Source organism: Ictalurus furcatus, chromosome 24 (assembly GCF_023375685.1).
Source record: "Ictalurus furcatus strain D&B chromosome 24, Billie_1.0, whole genome shotgun sequence".
Taxonomy (NCBI): Eukaryota; Metazoa; Chordata; class Actinopteri; order Siluriformes; family Ictaluridae; genus Ictalurus; species Ictalurus furcatus.
This window is the reverse complement of record NC_071278.1, coordinates 6670012-6687084: the sequence shown is the minus strand read 5'-3', so window position 1 is coordinate 6687084 and position 17073 is coordinate 6670012. Positions and strand designations below refer to the sequence as shown.

The window sequence follows — 17073 nt, the reverse complement described above, 5'->3', positions numbered from 1 at the left end:
GAAAATATTCATAAACAGAAAGAAAGGCACACCCAAAATAGAGGGAGGGAGACTCACTAAGAGTGTTTTCCTATTTACAGAGGGCTGGGGATTGTGAGATACAGGCTGAGAGAAGTTGACAAAATAATACACGCAAACATATTTTTACTAAAGCAGAATGGCAGCTGGAAAAACAGGAGTAAATCCAATAGCGATCATTATTGAAAAGCACAAAGAAAATGAAAAAGACGTTAAACATTACCGCAAAAAATGGAGCGAAAGAATGAGTGGGGAGTTGAAATGGCCCAAGGTGGGAACTTTTGATAAATAACTGTGTATAAAAATGAAGGAAAGACTCACAGTTTGGCAAAAAAGAGGGAAAGAGGCATGGACAAAGCTAGGGAAAAAGAAAGAAATAGTGGAATGGTTTGAAGTAGAGGGAAGAGAAAGAAGGGAAAGGGATAGAGTACAGAAAGAGCGTGCGGAGGTAGCAAGAAAGAAAAAAGAGGATCAGGAGAAAGAACAAGTAGAAAGAGGCAAGGAAGTGAATAATGACAAAGGGAAAGTAGTAGAAGAGAAAGGAAGAGAAGATGAGATAAAGGGAACCATGCCACCATGTGAGAAATTATTGGAGCCGGGGCCACCAACCCCATATGACCCATGGTATCTTCCACAAGCAAAACCCCGAACGCGCACCCTGGCAGCAGGAATATACATGCTGCGGACATCAGAGGAAGGAGAATGGATACCTACTGAAGTGGAAGTTAAGCGAACATTCAAAGGCTTCCGAAAACCTGTGGAAAGAAGACATGAGGAAGAAGAAAATACAGAAGAAGAGGAGGAGAGAGAGCACTCCAAAGAAGATAATCCAATAATAGAATGAGATGATGTGATCGGGCTACCGGATGTGGACAGCAGGCAAGTGAACAAGTGCATGCAGGACTATTGGAGAAAATACCCACAGTATCAATACACTAGTACACCAATGGTAAGAAGAAAGACAGAAAACCGGCATGTAACACAAGCTACACAAAAGGGCCCCTCAGATTTGAAAACCAAGAAAAAAGAGCCAGCGAATGAACTTGACCTCATCATATGGGATCAAGCAGGCATGATAGGAAATGAGGTTAGACAAGAATTCTGCAACCAAGAGGAACATCACGCAACAGTGAAAGAGGGAGAGGAAGAGGAACATGGGGTAGGGAGAGAACAAGGACAAACAGTTCACCTGGAAGGAGATGTAACGATTACCCCTTACCCATCTGAGGAAGGAGAAGTACTGACAGAAAGGGTGCGACAACTGGAAAACTTGGCAGTGGACAAAGAGGGTGAAATGAGAAGACTGGAGGAGCTTGTGACCAGGACCTGGGAAGCAGCACAGAACGTACGACAAGTAAACTCGATGCAAATGGAAAGGATAATGAGACCAGATGACATGGAGGAGACATTAAACCATACCTCAACAGAACAGTTGGAGTCAATAAGAGATACATCCAAGGTCCTGGACAAAGTGAAAGCCTTACACCGCCACCCGGGAGAGAAGGGAAAGGAGTCGAGAAGCACAAGTTCGGATATGGAGCTAAGCAGGGATGAAGAAGAAAGCAAGGGTGAAGAGGAAAAAGAGAAGGGGAGCAAAGTTCCACAATGAAACTGCGAGACAGAAAACAACTGTGAACCCCAGCCAAGTTACAGTACAGTCAGAAAGAGGCCCAGAGGAAAAGTGTAAGGATCTTCACTGCTGACCCCGACTACACCACACACCTCTACCCCACCACACAGTATCCCCTGATAGTAAAGGGAAAAGCACTGCAATATGCACCCTGGAGTTTTATGGACCTGACTGGTGTAATTCAATGGCTACCCAACATGTGTGAAGGGGGACAGAAATGGATCACTCAATTTGAAGAAAAAATGGCAGGCCAACATTTGGCGATTGGAGACATAAAGGCCATACTCTGCCACACAGTGGGCAAGGGTCGGATTGAAGAAATCATCAGTACAGCGGGTCACGAAACATTAATGAAAGATCCCATGGAAGATCCCATCCCATTTGAAATGTGCCGACAGGAGATATGGGATGCTGTAAGAGACATGTATCCCACAAACATGGATCCAGGCAAGCTGGAAACTGTCAAGCTAAAAGAAGATGAGAACATAACCAAGTTTGTGCAAGACTTTCAAGACAAATGGAGAGATGAGACAGGTGCAAAATGGGATGAATCTGCAGCCAGCAGGGGCCTGTTAAAGATGTTGTTGAAGAAAGTCCTCCCAGAAGAGGTGCAGAAAAGACTGGAAGAAGTAGTTGGCATGAGCTCAATGGAATGGAACGGAACTCGTTTATGGTTCACGCAATCCATCATGAGGAACAACACAGAAAACAAAAAAAGGAGACCAAGGAAGCTACCGAAGCATTGATGACACAACTTTATAAGGCACAGTTGTGAGAGATAGCCAGGACTAAATAAGAGGAAAAAAGAAAAAAGAAAAAAGTGTCAAACAAGCTGCATGGTAACCTCACAACCAGCTGCCACACCCCCCCCCCCCAACCCCCCCTTACCCCCGGCGCAACCACCTGCTACCCAAGTCCAGCCACAAATGCAAGTAGCACAAGTCCCAGCAATGATGCAACCAGCTCCAGATGACTATATGTATAACCCTGGACCGCAGTACAGCAGGGGTACATGAACCAAGGGCAAGGGCCCCCATATTTTGGCAGAGGAAGAGGATGCTGGGGATGTGGCGATCCAAATCACCTGAGGAGAAACTGCCCATATGCCATAAGACCAACATGGGGGGACCGAGTGGACAGAGTGGAGATAAAAGGTCAAATACTAGGACAGACAGCCCCGAATCCAATGCTGGAAAATCACGGAATACACCCACAATGGCAGTCCCCAGTGCCCCCAGGAGGCCCTATCTATGGCCCATACGAGGGACTGAACCCCAATCAAAGTTGAGGAGACCTAGAGAAGCCTGGGGGGGAGCTGATGCAGTATGTCACCACACTGCACCCAGAACAAGAATCAACAGTCACAGTGACGGTTGAAAAAATAAGTTGAAAATACCTTTCATGATCGACACAGGAGCCAAGTACTCAAGCAGTGGGATAGAAGGCTCGCAGCTCCCCCTCACCCGTAAGGCAATTCAAACCATGGGCTTCTCAGGAAAAGTACAAACCTTATGATTCACGGAACCTCAAGAACTCACATTAGATGGCGTGACCATACAGGCTCCACTGTTGTATTTACACAGAGCACCAGTCAATTTATTGGGACGAGACACCCTATGCAAACTAGGGGCACCAATATAATGCAAAGCAACAGGACTGTGGGTAACATTCCCTAAACCCATAGCAATGCAATACCTTCTCCTGCATGAACCTAAAGCTAAGCTCCCTGCCACAGACATGGTATACTGGTTGGAACTGTCTGATCTGCGCCAGTCAGAATTGTGGGAAAAATATGTGGAATGTAGACCATGGCTACAATACATACGTCCCGACTGCCATGAGACTGACAACCCTCTGCACTGTACCCTAAAGTATGACAAAAGGGGAGAAGACCAGGAATTCGCCCAGATGTGGGAAGAAATGGAACAGGGGCAGGTGATGGACATTAAAACAGTGGACATACTAAGCAGCCCACAAGGCATAGCCGCCATGATAAAACTCCCAGACAGAATTGCGTCTGGGAGTTATATCAGGAAGAAAATGCAGCTCCCCATGTCTCTCTCATGGTCGCAGAGAACTTTGAACCGAAAAAGTGCACTAATGACTGTGCCAGCTTTAGCTAACCCAGATTACAGTAAGCCCTTTCACTTATATGTCTCTGAGAAATGGGGACATGCCTCAGCAGTTTTAACACAGCAACAACATGGTATGGGCAAGAAGGCAGTAGTATATTATAGTACCGTGCTCGATAATGTAGAGAAGGGAATGCCTCCCTGTTATCACTTGTTGGCAGCCGCAGCATTTGCATACCAGAAAGCATCCACGATTACGATGGGACATTCTGTAACACTGTACAACACACATGCGTTACACGCACTTCTGACAAGTCAAATGTTCGTCGTAACCAATTCTCGTCACACGGGGTATGATTCTATATTATGGGTACCAGAATTCACCATTGAGAGTTGTACCACAGTCACCCCGGCAGACAAGGTGGTAACTCCTTTCAACGGCACTCCCGTGAGTGTGTGTCAGATTCAGAAAAATTTCTAAAAGTGCAAGTTGATCTGGAGAATCAACCTCTAACAGATGCCCAATACACATTTTTTGTAGACGGGTCCTGCTTCCATACTGATACAGGCAACAAAGCAGGATATGCAGTAATTGAAACTAAAAGTAAACCGTTAACTTTTGAAGAGGTGATGAGTGTTCCCCTCCCCCAACCCTGTTCTGCTCAGCTAGCCGAGATAATGGTGTTGATGGCAGCGTGTAAATTAGGGAATGGCAAAAGGTGTACAATCTATACAGACTCTGCATACGCTCACGGGGTCTGTCACGTGTTCGGGCAGATCTGGGCACAGAGCGGGTTTCAACGGACTGATAGCTCAACCATAACACATGGGGCAGCTATTTCGGACTTACTACACGCGATGTCACTACCCACTAAGTTAGCCATAGTCAAATGTAAAGCACACAAGACTGATGATTCTTTCGTTACTAGGGGTAACACAGTCACCAACGAGGCAGCTAAAAAGGCTGCCATAGGTCCCACTCAGATGATGGCACTGACTAACTTGGGGGAGGTAACAGATCGTCATCCCCAAGAGACAAATTCGACCCACATTGTAGAGTTGCAAAATATGGCAGGGGTAATAGAGATATCAACATGGATAAAGCGGGGCACAACTAAGGAAAAGGGTACGGGGCTGTGGCGTAGTGTTGAAGAGCTGTGTGTGGCCCCAGCAAGTTTTCTTCCAATGCTAATCAAAGACGCTCATGGTCTAGACCATACCCATAGAGCTGAAGTCAACCAGAAAATTTGCAAAGACTGGTGGTCACCGTATTGGGCTAGTGCAGTTGATCATGCCCTTAATAACTGTGAAATGTATCAAAAATAATGTCAGAAAAAACTACTGCCACTGTTGGACATATACCAGAACCAATGGGGCCCTTCCGGCATCTAATAATGGACTATGTGGAAATGGTGGCCGAAAATAGGAAAGGGAAGAAACGGTAAATTTTGGTAGTAGAAGACTTGTTTAGTCGATGGGTTGAGGCCACAGCTACGGAAAGGGAAGACGCAGAGACAGTAGCCAAATTTCTCTGTATTGAAGTTATACCAAGGTTTGGCATCCCAGATTATTTAAGTTCAGAAAATGGCACGAACTTAGTAAATAAAACAATCGAGGCGATTGCAAAGGCGTTGTGCATGGACCACAGGTTGGGATGAGTGTACCACCCCCAGTCGCAAGGAATAATGTAGGTATACATAAATAATATAAGGTATAATGGGCAAATGGGGTAATAAAGAGTAAACTAATGAAAATTTGTGAGAGTTCCCATTTAAATTGGGTACAGGCCTTGCCATTGGGCCTGATGAAGATGTGTTCACAGACTAACCGCATTACTCACTTGACCCCGCATGAGATGCTCACAGGCTGCCCCATTCCAATGGCATTTACCCATGGCCCCTATAAAGGGCCACTCCTGGAGCAGTTAGAAGACAAGATGCAGGAATACATATGCAGTTTAACCCAGATACACAGAGAATTGTATTCGCAGGTACGGGAAGCAATCCACAGGGATGAGAACATGGCTCCAGAAAGATTGGTGTAGCCAGGTGACAAAGTGACATCTCTCATGGCAGCTCAGAATTGGATTGTTCTTGGTCAGATGCATGCTCCAGAGGAGGGGGTGTGCACTATGATTGGCCCCGAATGCTGTGCCGCCATTCCCTTACACTCAAGGGCCCATGGTGCCCTCACTCACGTCTTAGATCACCTGAAAGCCCTTCAGGAGGAACACGTACATAACTCTGGTTTTCCCCCACACCTTCCCTCCTGGCTTTCTTGGCTGCTTTTTGGGGACTGAGCTGCCACCTTGACCCGTCTCAGTGTATCACCGCCTCATAGGGGGAGGTGCATCTCACCGAATTAAGCGACACCAACTCCAAATTAAGCGAGAATGAAACAATTCTCACTGAATTAAGCGAGGATGAAACAATTGCGCAACAGGTTATCGTGGGCGGGAGGGGGGGGGGTGGGGGTGCTAATTGATAGCGTGTATTTAGGTCCAGGCCTGTGTCCTGGAAGGAAGGAGGGAGAAAAGTATGCTGCCTTGCTGAGAAAGTAAACAAAAAAAATAGGGTTACACTCTACCACACATAGAGGAAGCCACTCTGGCTTAGGCATTACATGAAGTGCTACAACACACACAGGATTACATATAAGGAATAGAAGAATAAGTTACTAACACTCACTTACATGCTAGACATATAACGATAATGATAAGAAGAAGACAATAGCGATGATTGCAGAAAACAAGTTAAATGTATGCACTCACCCATAGTGAAAAGCATTGGGAGATTGAAGAAAAAGGTCAAGGCCCTCACTCGTTGATGTCCAAAATAATAATGCCCTAGGGAGCTGATGAGGTTTTTCAAAAAAGGGAAATTGAAAACAGTCAAACTTAAGGGAGTGGAAAAAAACAAAACGGGAACTTAAGGGCATGAGAAAAACCTGAAACATAAACATATAGGGCTTGGGAAAGTCTGAAACGAAAACATATTGGGCTGGGAAAATGCTAACTATAAACATATTGGGAAAGGAATAAACTAAAACTCATACATATTGGAAAAGGGCTAATTAGGGGGCAGACCCAAGGGATAGCAAACTGTATAAAAAGGAAGCCCAGACTAAAAGGAATTCAGATCACTTTGGGATGTTTCACTGTGTGGATCTCATGTTGGTGAACAATAAACTTGGACCCTTTCTTTTCTCACTCATGGTTCTTTGTGTTTTGCGTCATCCACAAGCTGATGTAAGTATTTGACTTTAAAACTTGGAAGTGTTCACTTTTTTGGGAAATTGGGCACAACAGTAGTTAAGATCCTTGCCAAAGAAATAATACCATGATATGGCATCCCACAATCGATCGACAACGATACCGGCACTCCGTTCGTGCCAAAAGCTTTGCAAAATACCTTAGCATCAACTGGAACTATCACATACCATACCATCCTCAAAGCTCCGGTATTGTTGAATGAAAAAAATCACACAATTAAGGACAGACTTACTAAGGCAATGATGGAAAGATCAAAAGGTGCAGGCTATTTGTCAGTACCTCGAATAGCGAAGGCTACAGCAGGGGGAAGAGCTTTCTCTTACAAAGCCCCACAGTTATGGAACAACCTTCCAATTAGTGTTCGGGACTCAGACACAGTCTCAGTGTTTAAGTCTAGTCTTAAAACGTATTGGTTTACTCAAGCTTACCATGAGTAGACTTTCTTTTACGCAAAGCACTGTCTTACATAACAATCTCTCCCTCTCTTTACGTCCCTCTCTCCTTCTGTCGAGCCACACATAATTTTATGGAGATAGCTAGTGATCCTGATCCGTTCTGATGCCCTACCTCTGGATGGAGCTCTCATCTACTCCAATTCCACATGGACATTCTCACTGCGGTTGCTGGGACTACGGTTGCTTCTAAGGCCCCAGGACTGCAATTACTACATACAGTTTTACACTCAGGTCTCCTTTGAACAGTGGACTAGTTCAACAAACAGACTTCATATAAAAACCATAATGAACTTTCTTTTACTTTCACACTATCCGTTGTTACCCAGATGAGGACGGGTTCCCTTCTGAGTCTGGTTCCTCTCAAGGTTTCTTCCTCTTAACATCTTAGGGAGCTTTTCCTCACCACCGTCGCCACCAGCATGCTCAATTGGGATAAATTCACACATTTAAAATCTGTATCCCATGTTTATAGATTTCTGTAAAGCTGCTTTGAGACAATGACCATTGTAAAAAGCGATATACAATTAAAATTGAATTTAATTGAATTGCAACAGATAGAAATTGGGCAGACTTACTCCCTGCTGTTCTGTGAGATTTGAATGACGCCACATCCAAAGTCTCAATTATCTCCTTTTGAAATCATAATGGGCAGACTATTTCGAACCTCGTGGACTAAAGGTAACCCTGGTGTTTCTTTTACAGGAGACATGGACATGATTATTGGCGATTATACGCAAGCCTTAATTGAAAAATGAATCAGTGTGCATGTTAATGTTTCTTCTTCTCTCCCTTTACCTACAGAGAAACCTACTCACCCCTTTCTCCCAGGTGATGCAGCACTGGTGAAAAGCCTCAACCCCAGGAAAGCTGGAGAAGCTGCCTTTGGACTTCCCACAAGGGTGATAAGTGTCATTCGCACGACCATACTCACTGACTCTCAACCCTAGTGGATCCACACCAGTAGACTGAAACGGTGCCCAACTAGAACAAACTCACCCTACACAGGAGAAAATTCACAATCAATCAGCCCCTAGGAGGCCTCTTCTCGTCTTAACTTAACACATACACATTTTATTGTATTAGACTTGGAAACAAATACAAATTGATCCTCCCAATGAAACCACTCCTCTATTATCTAGTCTTGATAGCACCTATGGCTCTGTATCTCCTGGCTCCAACACTAACCACAGGACTTCACCTGTACTCCCATAACACCTTTTGGCAATATGCTAATCTTACTGCTCACCAGCATAACATCTCAACTCACTGTTATATATGTACTGTGCTGCCATCCTCAGTAGACAACCCCTTTTCCCTGCATTCCCTTAGTTCTATGATTAATGTTACTCTCATCAAAAGGATGTGTTAATCTCTATCGATGGAGAAAGGGGAATTTCTCAACAATCGTTCTTTGAATGCCACCCATTCTTCATTTTTTTCACATGGCATTGTCATATACCAACGGTTCTCTTTCACGTAATGTTGGACCACCCCTAGCTCATATCACTGTGAACAAGCCTCATAAGCCTTACCCAGTCTGTGTTCATCATATAGGGGAGGAGGATTTAGGGGCCCTACCAGTCTCTTCATGCTTAGTTATTCTAGGAGAATATACTTCCAGCTGCTATTGCAGCACCCTACCATGTTTGCTTCTCCACCCTGGCAGGATAGGGTCACTGTTTATGCCAGATTGGTATTGGATATGAGATTCACAGGCCTATTGCTCTCGCAATTTAAGTAATCCCATTACTATTATTCTGTCCACTCCGCTTGTCAGGAACATTCAGTTACTAAATTTTAACAACGTTCATGTTGTTTGCATATAGAAAGGTACTCCAAGCATCAACAGGGTTTTCACTTTTTAATTGTTTTAATTGTACAGATGCTCTGTCCAGATTCCACTAGATCTGCGGAGGAAGAGCTGGGAAGCCCCTACAACATCTGCAGCAGGTGAGCAAGGCATTCTTCAGTATGTATTACAGATGAGAGACCGCCTAGACAAGTACCGAGAACAAACTATCGAGAACTAGTATATTATATATATATATATATATATATATATATATATATATTATAGACCATCAATTTACTATCCCAGCTGATATGAATTTGCACTGATGGGGGGTATAATTACTTATGGATTTCAGCTGGTTCCTTGCCTTGGAGAACTGCTTTTTCTTGTTCAATACTTTTTTCCTGTGTCATTCCACTTTATTACACATAACTTTATTTATGGATTTAATGTTGTGAATTCTTTATATTTCTGGATATCTGGAGTTAATACTGATGTCTGGTGAAAATTTCATGTGAATGGCCTCAATGAGAATATATTTACTGAAAAAAAAATGTTGACCCCCCTGTAATTCACAATCTACTGATGAATGAACTGGTAGTAATTTAATTTGACTAATAAACTCATAAAATATTCTAAAGGTAAACTTTATTCAAGTTGGAAAAACATGAAGGATGATTAATATGCATTAGTTTATCTGCGAGTGTCAAAACAAAGCATCTGAAGATTTATAAATGTAACATTTCACATTTTTAAAAGGAAATTACATAACTATGAGAAAACCCATTTGTGATTTGCATTATGGAGAATTTGTTGATTAATAAGGAAAGTATAAACTTGGTGAATTATTAAACATGTGATTTATTAAAGTGAAGGGGGTCATCAAACCCAGACCCCTGGTAATGTACTCTCTCAATGCTCCAGTCACTGCATATCCACGATTGTGATAGTGATCCTGCATAAAATTCTAAGACTTGCAGGTCATACAAACATTTTCTTATTTCTTAAGGGAACATATATACAACAAAAATCCATTCATTGATCTTACTGTGTAAGTGTGTTATCCTAGTCAGGGTTGCAGTAAATCTGAAAACTACAACAGACCATGCATTGGATGCAATTCCATCAGAGGATTTTCAAAAGGCATATATGGGTGTAGTGTCAAGCATCCCCATACTTTTGGCCATAAAGTGTAGTTAGTTATAGATAAAAGGGTGCTGCAAAGACGGAGCAACTTGGACAAGAATGATCTCTTCAAATTGCCTGTAAACACAACCATCTTCTGTTGGCTTGGAAAGATGTCCAGTTAGATAGTATGCACAGCATGACATTTTAAAAAGCAAATTCTAGCTCGCATTTAAAAATCATTTAAAATGAAAAGTCTCATGTTAGAGGGAGATGTCCGAGTCACGTGTCTCATTCAGAGATCTGGATTGCTCGATTAAAATGGACATTCCCACTGGTTAAATGTGTGTATTCTATGTTTGGTATTGTAGCATTTGGGGGACAAATAGGAAAACACCATTCAATCATGAAGTCCCATGCAACAGAATACTGCAGAATAGTTTTATGCCTGAATGTCTCCTTGCCTCCCTTTAAAAAATGAAAAACATGTTTGACAAATTCACATGTCAAGATCTGATGGCTTTAAGTTAGAGCACTTGTGTGTCCTTAACGAACTTGAATGAGTATAGCCCCGCCCACATTGTCCGCAGAGGTATGGTTTCTGTCCTGTATGAATCTGCTGGTGGCTGTGGAGGGCCCTCTGGTGACGAAAACTTTTCCCACACTGCGAGCATTGATAAGGCTTTTCTCCTGTGTGGATGCGCTCATGCTGTTGGAGATGACTCTGACAAGTGAAACTCTTCTCACACTGTCCACAGTAATATGGCTTCTGTCCTGTGTGAATGCGCTCATGTATTTGGAGAGTACTTTGACAAGTAAAACTCTTCCCACACTGTCCACAGTGATATGGTTTCTCTCCTGTGTGAATGCGCTCATGTATATGGAGAGTACTTTGACAAGTAAAACTCTTCCCACACTGTGTGCAGTGATACGGCTTCTCTCCTGTGTGAATACGGTCATGTATTTGTAGAGTACTTTGACAAGTAAAACTCTTCCCACACTGTCCACAGTGATACGGCTTCTCTGCTGTGTGAATGCGCTGGTGACGTTGGAGACTACTCTGTTGAGTAAAACTCTTCCCACACTGTCCACAGTTAAACGGCTTCTCGCCTGTGTGAATGCGCTTGTGTTGTAGGAGATTACTCTGACAAGTAAAGCTCTTCCCACACTGGGAGCAGTGATACGGCTTCTCTCCTGTGTGAATGCGCTGGTGTCGTTGGAGATTATTCTGACAAATAAATCTCTTCCCACACTGTGAGCAGTGATATGACTTCTGTCCTGTGTGAATGCACTCATGCTGTTGGAGAGCACGTAGTCGGGTAAAACTCTTCCCGCACTGGGAGCAGTCAAGCGGCTTCTCTCTTGTGTGGATCCGCTCGTGATCTTTGAGATGATGACTTTTAGTAAACCTCTCCCCACAATCTGGGCAGTGGTACATCTGTAAAACACAATAAAATTATTCGAGATTAGAGCTACAAAAACTAATCGATAAAATCGATAATAATTGAGTATGAAAATCGTTGTCAACGAATCTCATTGTCGATTAGTTGGTCTGCGCGTGGCACGGGGCATGTTTACTCATTACATTACTTCTCTTCCGAAAACACGCCTCGGAGAGTAAATACTAAAGTTGTATCCCAAATGAAATACTGTATACTTACATTATGCACGCTGCACTACTGTCTAGTGTGTGGATTTTAGAAAGGTAATATCATCTCAAATACAACACTAGCGTTTTTTTTTTTTTTACTAACTGCAAGTATAAGCCACTTCCTAGGTGACGGCACATGACATCATACGCACGCTAGCATTAGCAGACACCCAGAATCACCGACAATGACTTTCTTCAGTTTACTTTCTGTCAGCGTTACCTTTTATTCCCAACATGACCTCAGTCACCATCAGACAGAGGCGAAATCGTCACGTGACTGAGGAAGAAAGTGTGTAACCTCCAAGTCCTCTAAGGCAGGGAAGCATTTTAAACACCGTGGAAATCAAACTGATGCACCAGGACAAACTTATGTTTATATCCAAAGTGCTCCACTGTGTGTTGATGGTCTATAAAAAGGCTTTTCGTTAACAAGGTGTCACACAAGAAAGATCTCATGATTGGTTAAAGCAAAGAGCTCTCCCAAGACCTTCACAACCTTATTGTTGCTAAGCATATTGATGGAATTGGATACAGATGTATTTCTTTTTATTATTATTTATTTATTTATTCATTTTCATAAGATTCATTTACATGTGATTCATTTTCATGTGATTCATTTACTGATTCGCTTCTCTTTAAATCCAGTTTTAGACTGTGATATTACAAAGGTCTTTCCAGATTATTCCTTACCAGATTGTACGAGATAACCCCAATAAAATCGCCTGAATTCTATAGTATAATTTGTTCACCATGTTAGGTTTAAATCCTCTAAAAACAGATTCGCAATTGACTAACATTACTCTGTTCCAATTCACATCCTTCAAAGCATTGGCATGTTTTGTTTACTCTCACAATCCCCCAAAAACACCCAAAGTCTCCATAAAACAAATGGGACAGCAGTGTTTCCCACAATAACCAAAAGTTGTCCACAACGTGAAAACAACTCGGAGAGTAAGCTGAACTAACCAACAAAATTACCAAGACAAAAAGTTCCAGTAAGAGAAAAAACCCCTACTGACTTCAAGTCTGATAAACAGTCTGCGCACAATAACAAATATAATGTCCTTAACTTTTAAAGACTTGTAACAAATAATATAACAGTGTAGCACGTAAAGCCGAGGAAATAACACTAATAAAATTAAATAAATAGAAACTCTAACCCAGTCAGAGCCTCAAAACAGAGAACCACATTAATACAGAAGTAGATTTAAGAGGAGTGAGTCCACAAAATCTAGGCGAAGTAATGCAACAACGATATCTTCAATAAAAATCCAAATACTGCAGAGCTGGAAGGTCGAGTGCAAAAAATAAAAATAAAAGAAGAGCAAAAAAGACGAAGCTGTGTAGGTCATGCAGTTCACCCCGATATCAAGAGTTTAACATAGTCTCCTGCTTCCTCCGCTGAAATAAAGTCATTCTGAATACCGTTATATATGTAATGTGAAGCCGAGCTGGGTGAAGTATTCCATAGCGAGCGCTCTCAATACCACGAAGTTGACGCCGAACCTCGTTAAATGCGGCCCGGGCCTGGGCTATCTTGGCTGTGTAGTCAGGGAAAACGGAAATGGTCAAATGCCACACTGTAATCCGTTGGAGCTCTCTCGCACGGCCTAAAATGTCAACAGTCACTGCGATAGTGGAATCTGCACACAATAGCTCGTGGTCGTTCACCAGGCTTGGACTTCGGCTGAAGGGCCCGGTGGGACCGGTCCAAAACCGGCTCCTTCTCCAGACCAAACGCCTCTTTTAACAAGACCACTACAGCAGCAGTTGTACATGTGTCAGCGCCCTCTGGAACTCCCACTATCCTAACGTTATTGCGCCGTGACCTCGACTCCAAATCCTCACATTTATTCTCTAATTGAGTCACAGTCGCAGAGAGAGACTCGATAGTAGTCTTCATGTGAGCCATGTCATCGGTGCAACCGGTGAGAGCGTGCTCCATTTCCACAACAGTACCTTTCAGTGTTGACATGGTAGCCTTGGTAGCAACTTTATCACTAGCCAGCTGTTTTTTCATGGTCTGCAGGTCAAGCTGGATAATAGACAGCACATCCCTGAGAATCTCCTGGAGCTCCTTTTCAAAAATATCAGCAATGTCCTTCCTCAATGAAGCCAGCAACTCAAACCTGAGGGTGGCGAAGTCACCGCTCGGTGACGCAGATTCAGGGGAAGAAGGGGACTCGCTTGCGGCGCGCACACTAGGCCTCAGTCGTGTCTGAATGCTACCATGTTCTTTCCAGACATTTTAACGTACCACAAAATTAAAAGTTCAAACAAGGAAACGGAGTAGAATAAGTCAAAATCTATTGTATGACCGAAAAGCGCTAATTAATTACAATTTTAATCGAAATCGGCAGGAGCCTCCAACTTCGCATCCTACTCCATCGAACTCCGAATTCGAATTCAATACAGATGTATTTCAAAACTTCTGAATCGTCCAGTACGCACCATTGTGGCCATTATCTGCAAGTGGAAGTAACATCACTCCATCATCAACCGGCCACGCACAGGAGCTCCTCGCAAGATTTCTGACCAGCGAGTCAGAAGAATAGTCAGCATAGCCCAAGAGCCAAGGACCACTCGGGAAAAAAAGCTCCAGAAACACTTGGAGGCAGCAGGTGCCATCGTCACAGAGAAAACAATAGGCAATGCACTCCACTACTCACGCTCACCCTGCACGACTCCATCACTAAAGAAAAGGCATGTCGAAGCTCGTTTAAAGTTTGCTACAACTCATTTGGACAAGCCTATGAAATACTGGGAGAGTGTAGTCTGTTCAGTCCACACTACCATGTTTGGAGAAGAAATGGCACTGCACATCACCCTAAAAACACTACACCAACAGTGAAATTTGGAGGTTGAAGCATCATGGTGTGGGGCTGTTTTTCCCAATGCATGGTACTGGCAGACTTCCTATAATTGAAGGAACGATGAATGGAGCCCCTTTACTGGGAGATTCTTGAGAAGAATCTGCTGCCATCCACCAGGATAATGAAGATGAGATCTGGGTGGAGCTTCCAGCAGGACAACGATCCAAAGCATACAGCAAAGGAAACAATCAATTGGTTTCAGAGAAAAAAATTCAAGGTGTTAGAATGGCCAAGTCAATCACCTGACTTGAATACAATTGAACAAGTTTTAAAGACAATATGTTTAGAAGAATGGACCAAAATCACACCTGAATACTGCAGCCTATTAATTTCTTCATACAGGAAATGTCTTGAAGCCGTCATTACAAACAAAGGCTCCTCCACTTGGTATTAAATAAATTTCAGTTAACGTGTTCAATAATTTTTCCTGTGCCATTCCACTTTATTACACACAACTTCATTCATGGAATTTAATGTTGTGAATTCTTTATATTTCCAGATTTCTTGAGTTAATACTGATGTCTGGTGAAAATTTCATGTGAATAGCCTCATTGGAAATATATTTACTGAAAAAAAAAAAAAAAAAAAAAAAAAAAAAAAAAAAGATGACGCATCCAATACTTATTTCCCCTGCTGTATGTACTAAACAAATATACTAATACAGGTTTCAAATTTCAGTATTTAGTTTGTTTTAAGGACTATGTATTATGCACAAATATGAACTATTAATTAACAGTGGTGTATGTGTACAAGTTAACATTAATTTAAATAAATAAATGCCGTAGTTATTTGCTTGTCATAACATGTTTGCATCATGACAGCTTTATGTGAAAAAAAAAAAAGGCCACAATGTTGAAGTGGTTTTAAATAAACAAAAGCACTAGAAATTGCATTGTTTTGTTTGTTTATTGTAGTGTTAGAAGAAATTTTCATTATGCTTGGTCTTTCCGAAAGTCTGGGGATTAATTAAGTAGTATCTTCTCTTTCTTTGATGCTGTGCAAACCAACACAACAACCCTGTAGCTCTTTTTTTAAAATAGTAAATCGCAATTTGATTTTTTTTTTTTTTCTTTCTCCAAATCGTGCAGCCCGAATATAATTTGAGCGGTTGCTTACCTGTCTACCGTGACCATTCTTTAGCCTCAACTCCACCTTTATTTCTAAAAAAATCTCTCTCCTTTAGTCAGGGGTGGATATGCGATTCTGGAGCCATTCCTTTATGAACAGCAAGCGAATTTGTTTACTGTGAAATCCTTATAAGACTGACTTTCATTCCCCGCCTTCAAATTCAAATGTTTTTAATGGAAATTGTATTGGGTTTGATGGAAGCAATTAAAACAATGAAATTATAATGGTATTTGTTGTGGAATTTCTATTTGACCCATCATCTCAAAAATGTACTCATAAGACACACCTGTGCTTCAAGTAAAATCAAGCAACAAACATTAACACATTTATAGCATTTATTCATCAGCATTTTGTCATTTTATTTCCAAACATACCAAGCTAATACATAACCATTAAGCTTAATAATTATTCATTCAAATTCATATGCAGAACTTCATAAATATGATCCATTCATAAATGATTAATTAACCATATAAATTGATTAATTAATGTAACCAAAGGGAAAAAAAATCCTTATTCTTCAAAAAGTACAAGTGCCTCACCATCATCATGTTATTGCTGCTGTGGAGCTTGTCTCTGGTCCTGCTGCTGAAAATGAAAAGTATATTTTAGCTTTACAGAAATTAACTACACATTAAGGTAGATACTACTCTTACAATTTAAAGAGCACGTGTGCTCCTAATTACAAAAACCTATGAGAAAAATCTAAATTTTAGGAGCACAGTTGAAGTTCAGGTTTTTTTTTAATAAAACAGGTAGTTCTGGTCCTTGATTCTGATTGGGTGAACCGCGTTAAAAGCCGTTGTAAATGACTCTACAAACATACACCTGTGGATTAATCTCCAGGTGAGATGGAGATCTGGCCAACACCTGCCTCGTGGTTCTCCAAGCATACACATATCGGTGTCTCTCTCTTTTCAAAGCTCATTATAAACAATAATAATTCTTGTTTTTCCAATTAAAACAGACAAAAATATTTAACCGACAAGGACAGCATGGATCTTTTCATTTTTAACGTAACAGACTCTTTTTGAGCCAATCTGGCATTTCAAGTGGGT

At 41.9% G+C, this 17073-nt stretch overlaps 1 protein-coding gene across 2 annotated transcripts in view; it reads right to left on the bottom strand.

The window, feature by feature from the left end:
* Nucleotides 1–9890: 9890 nt before the first annotated feature.
* The window catches only part of LOC128600661 (zinc finger protein 501), an 8060-nt gene continuing 877 nt past the window's right edge, over nt 9891–17073 (bottom strand). For both annotated transcript variants that reach the window (XM_053613304.1, XM_053613305.1), the window contains 2 exons: nt 16558–16603; nt 9891–11801 (listed from right to left, as the gene is read on the bottom strand). In XM_053613304.1, coding sequence (XP_053469279.1) covers nt 10863–11801; nt 16558–16566 — 948 coding nt within the window. In that variant the 5' untranslated portion in view covers nt 16567–16603 and the 3' untranslated portion in view covers nt 9891–10862. The remainder of the gene's footprint in view (nt 11802–16557; nt 16604–17073) is intronic.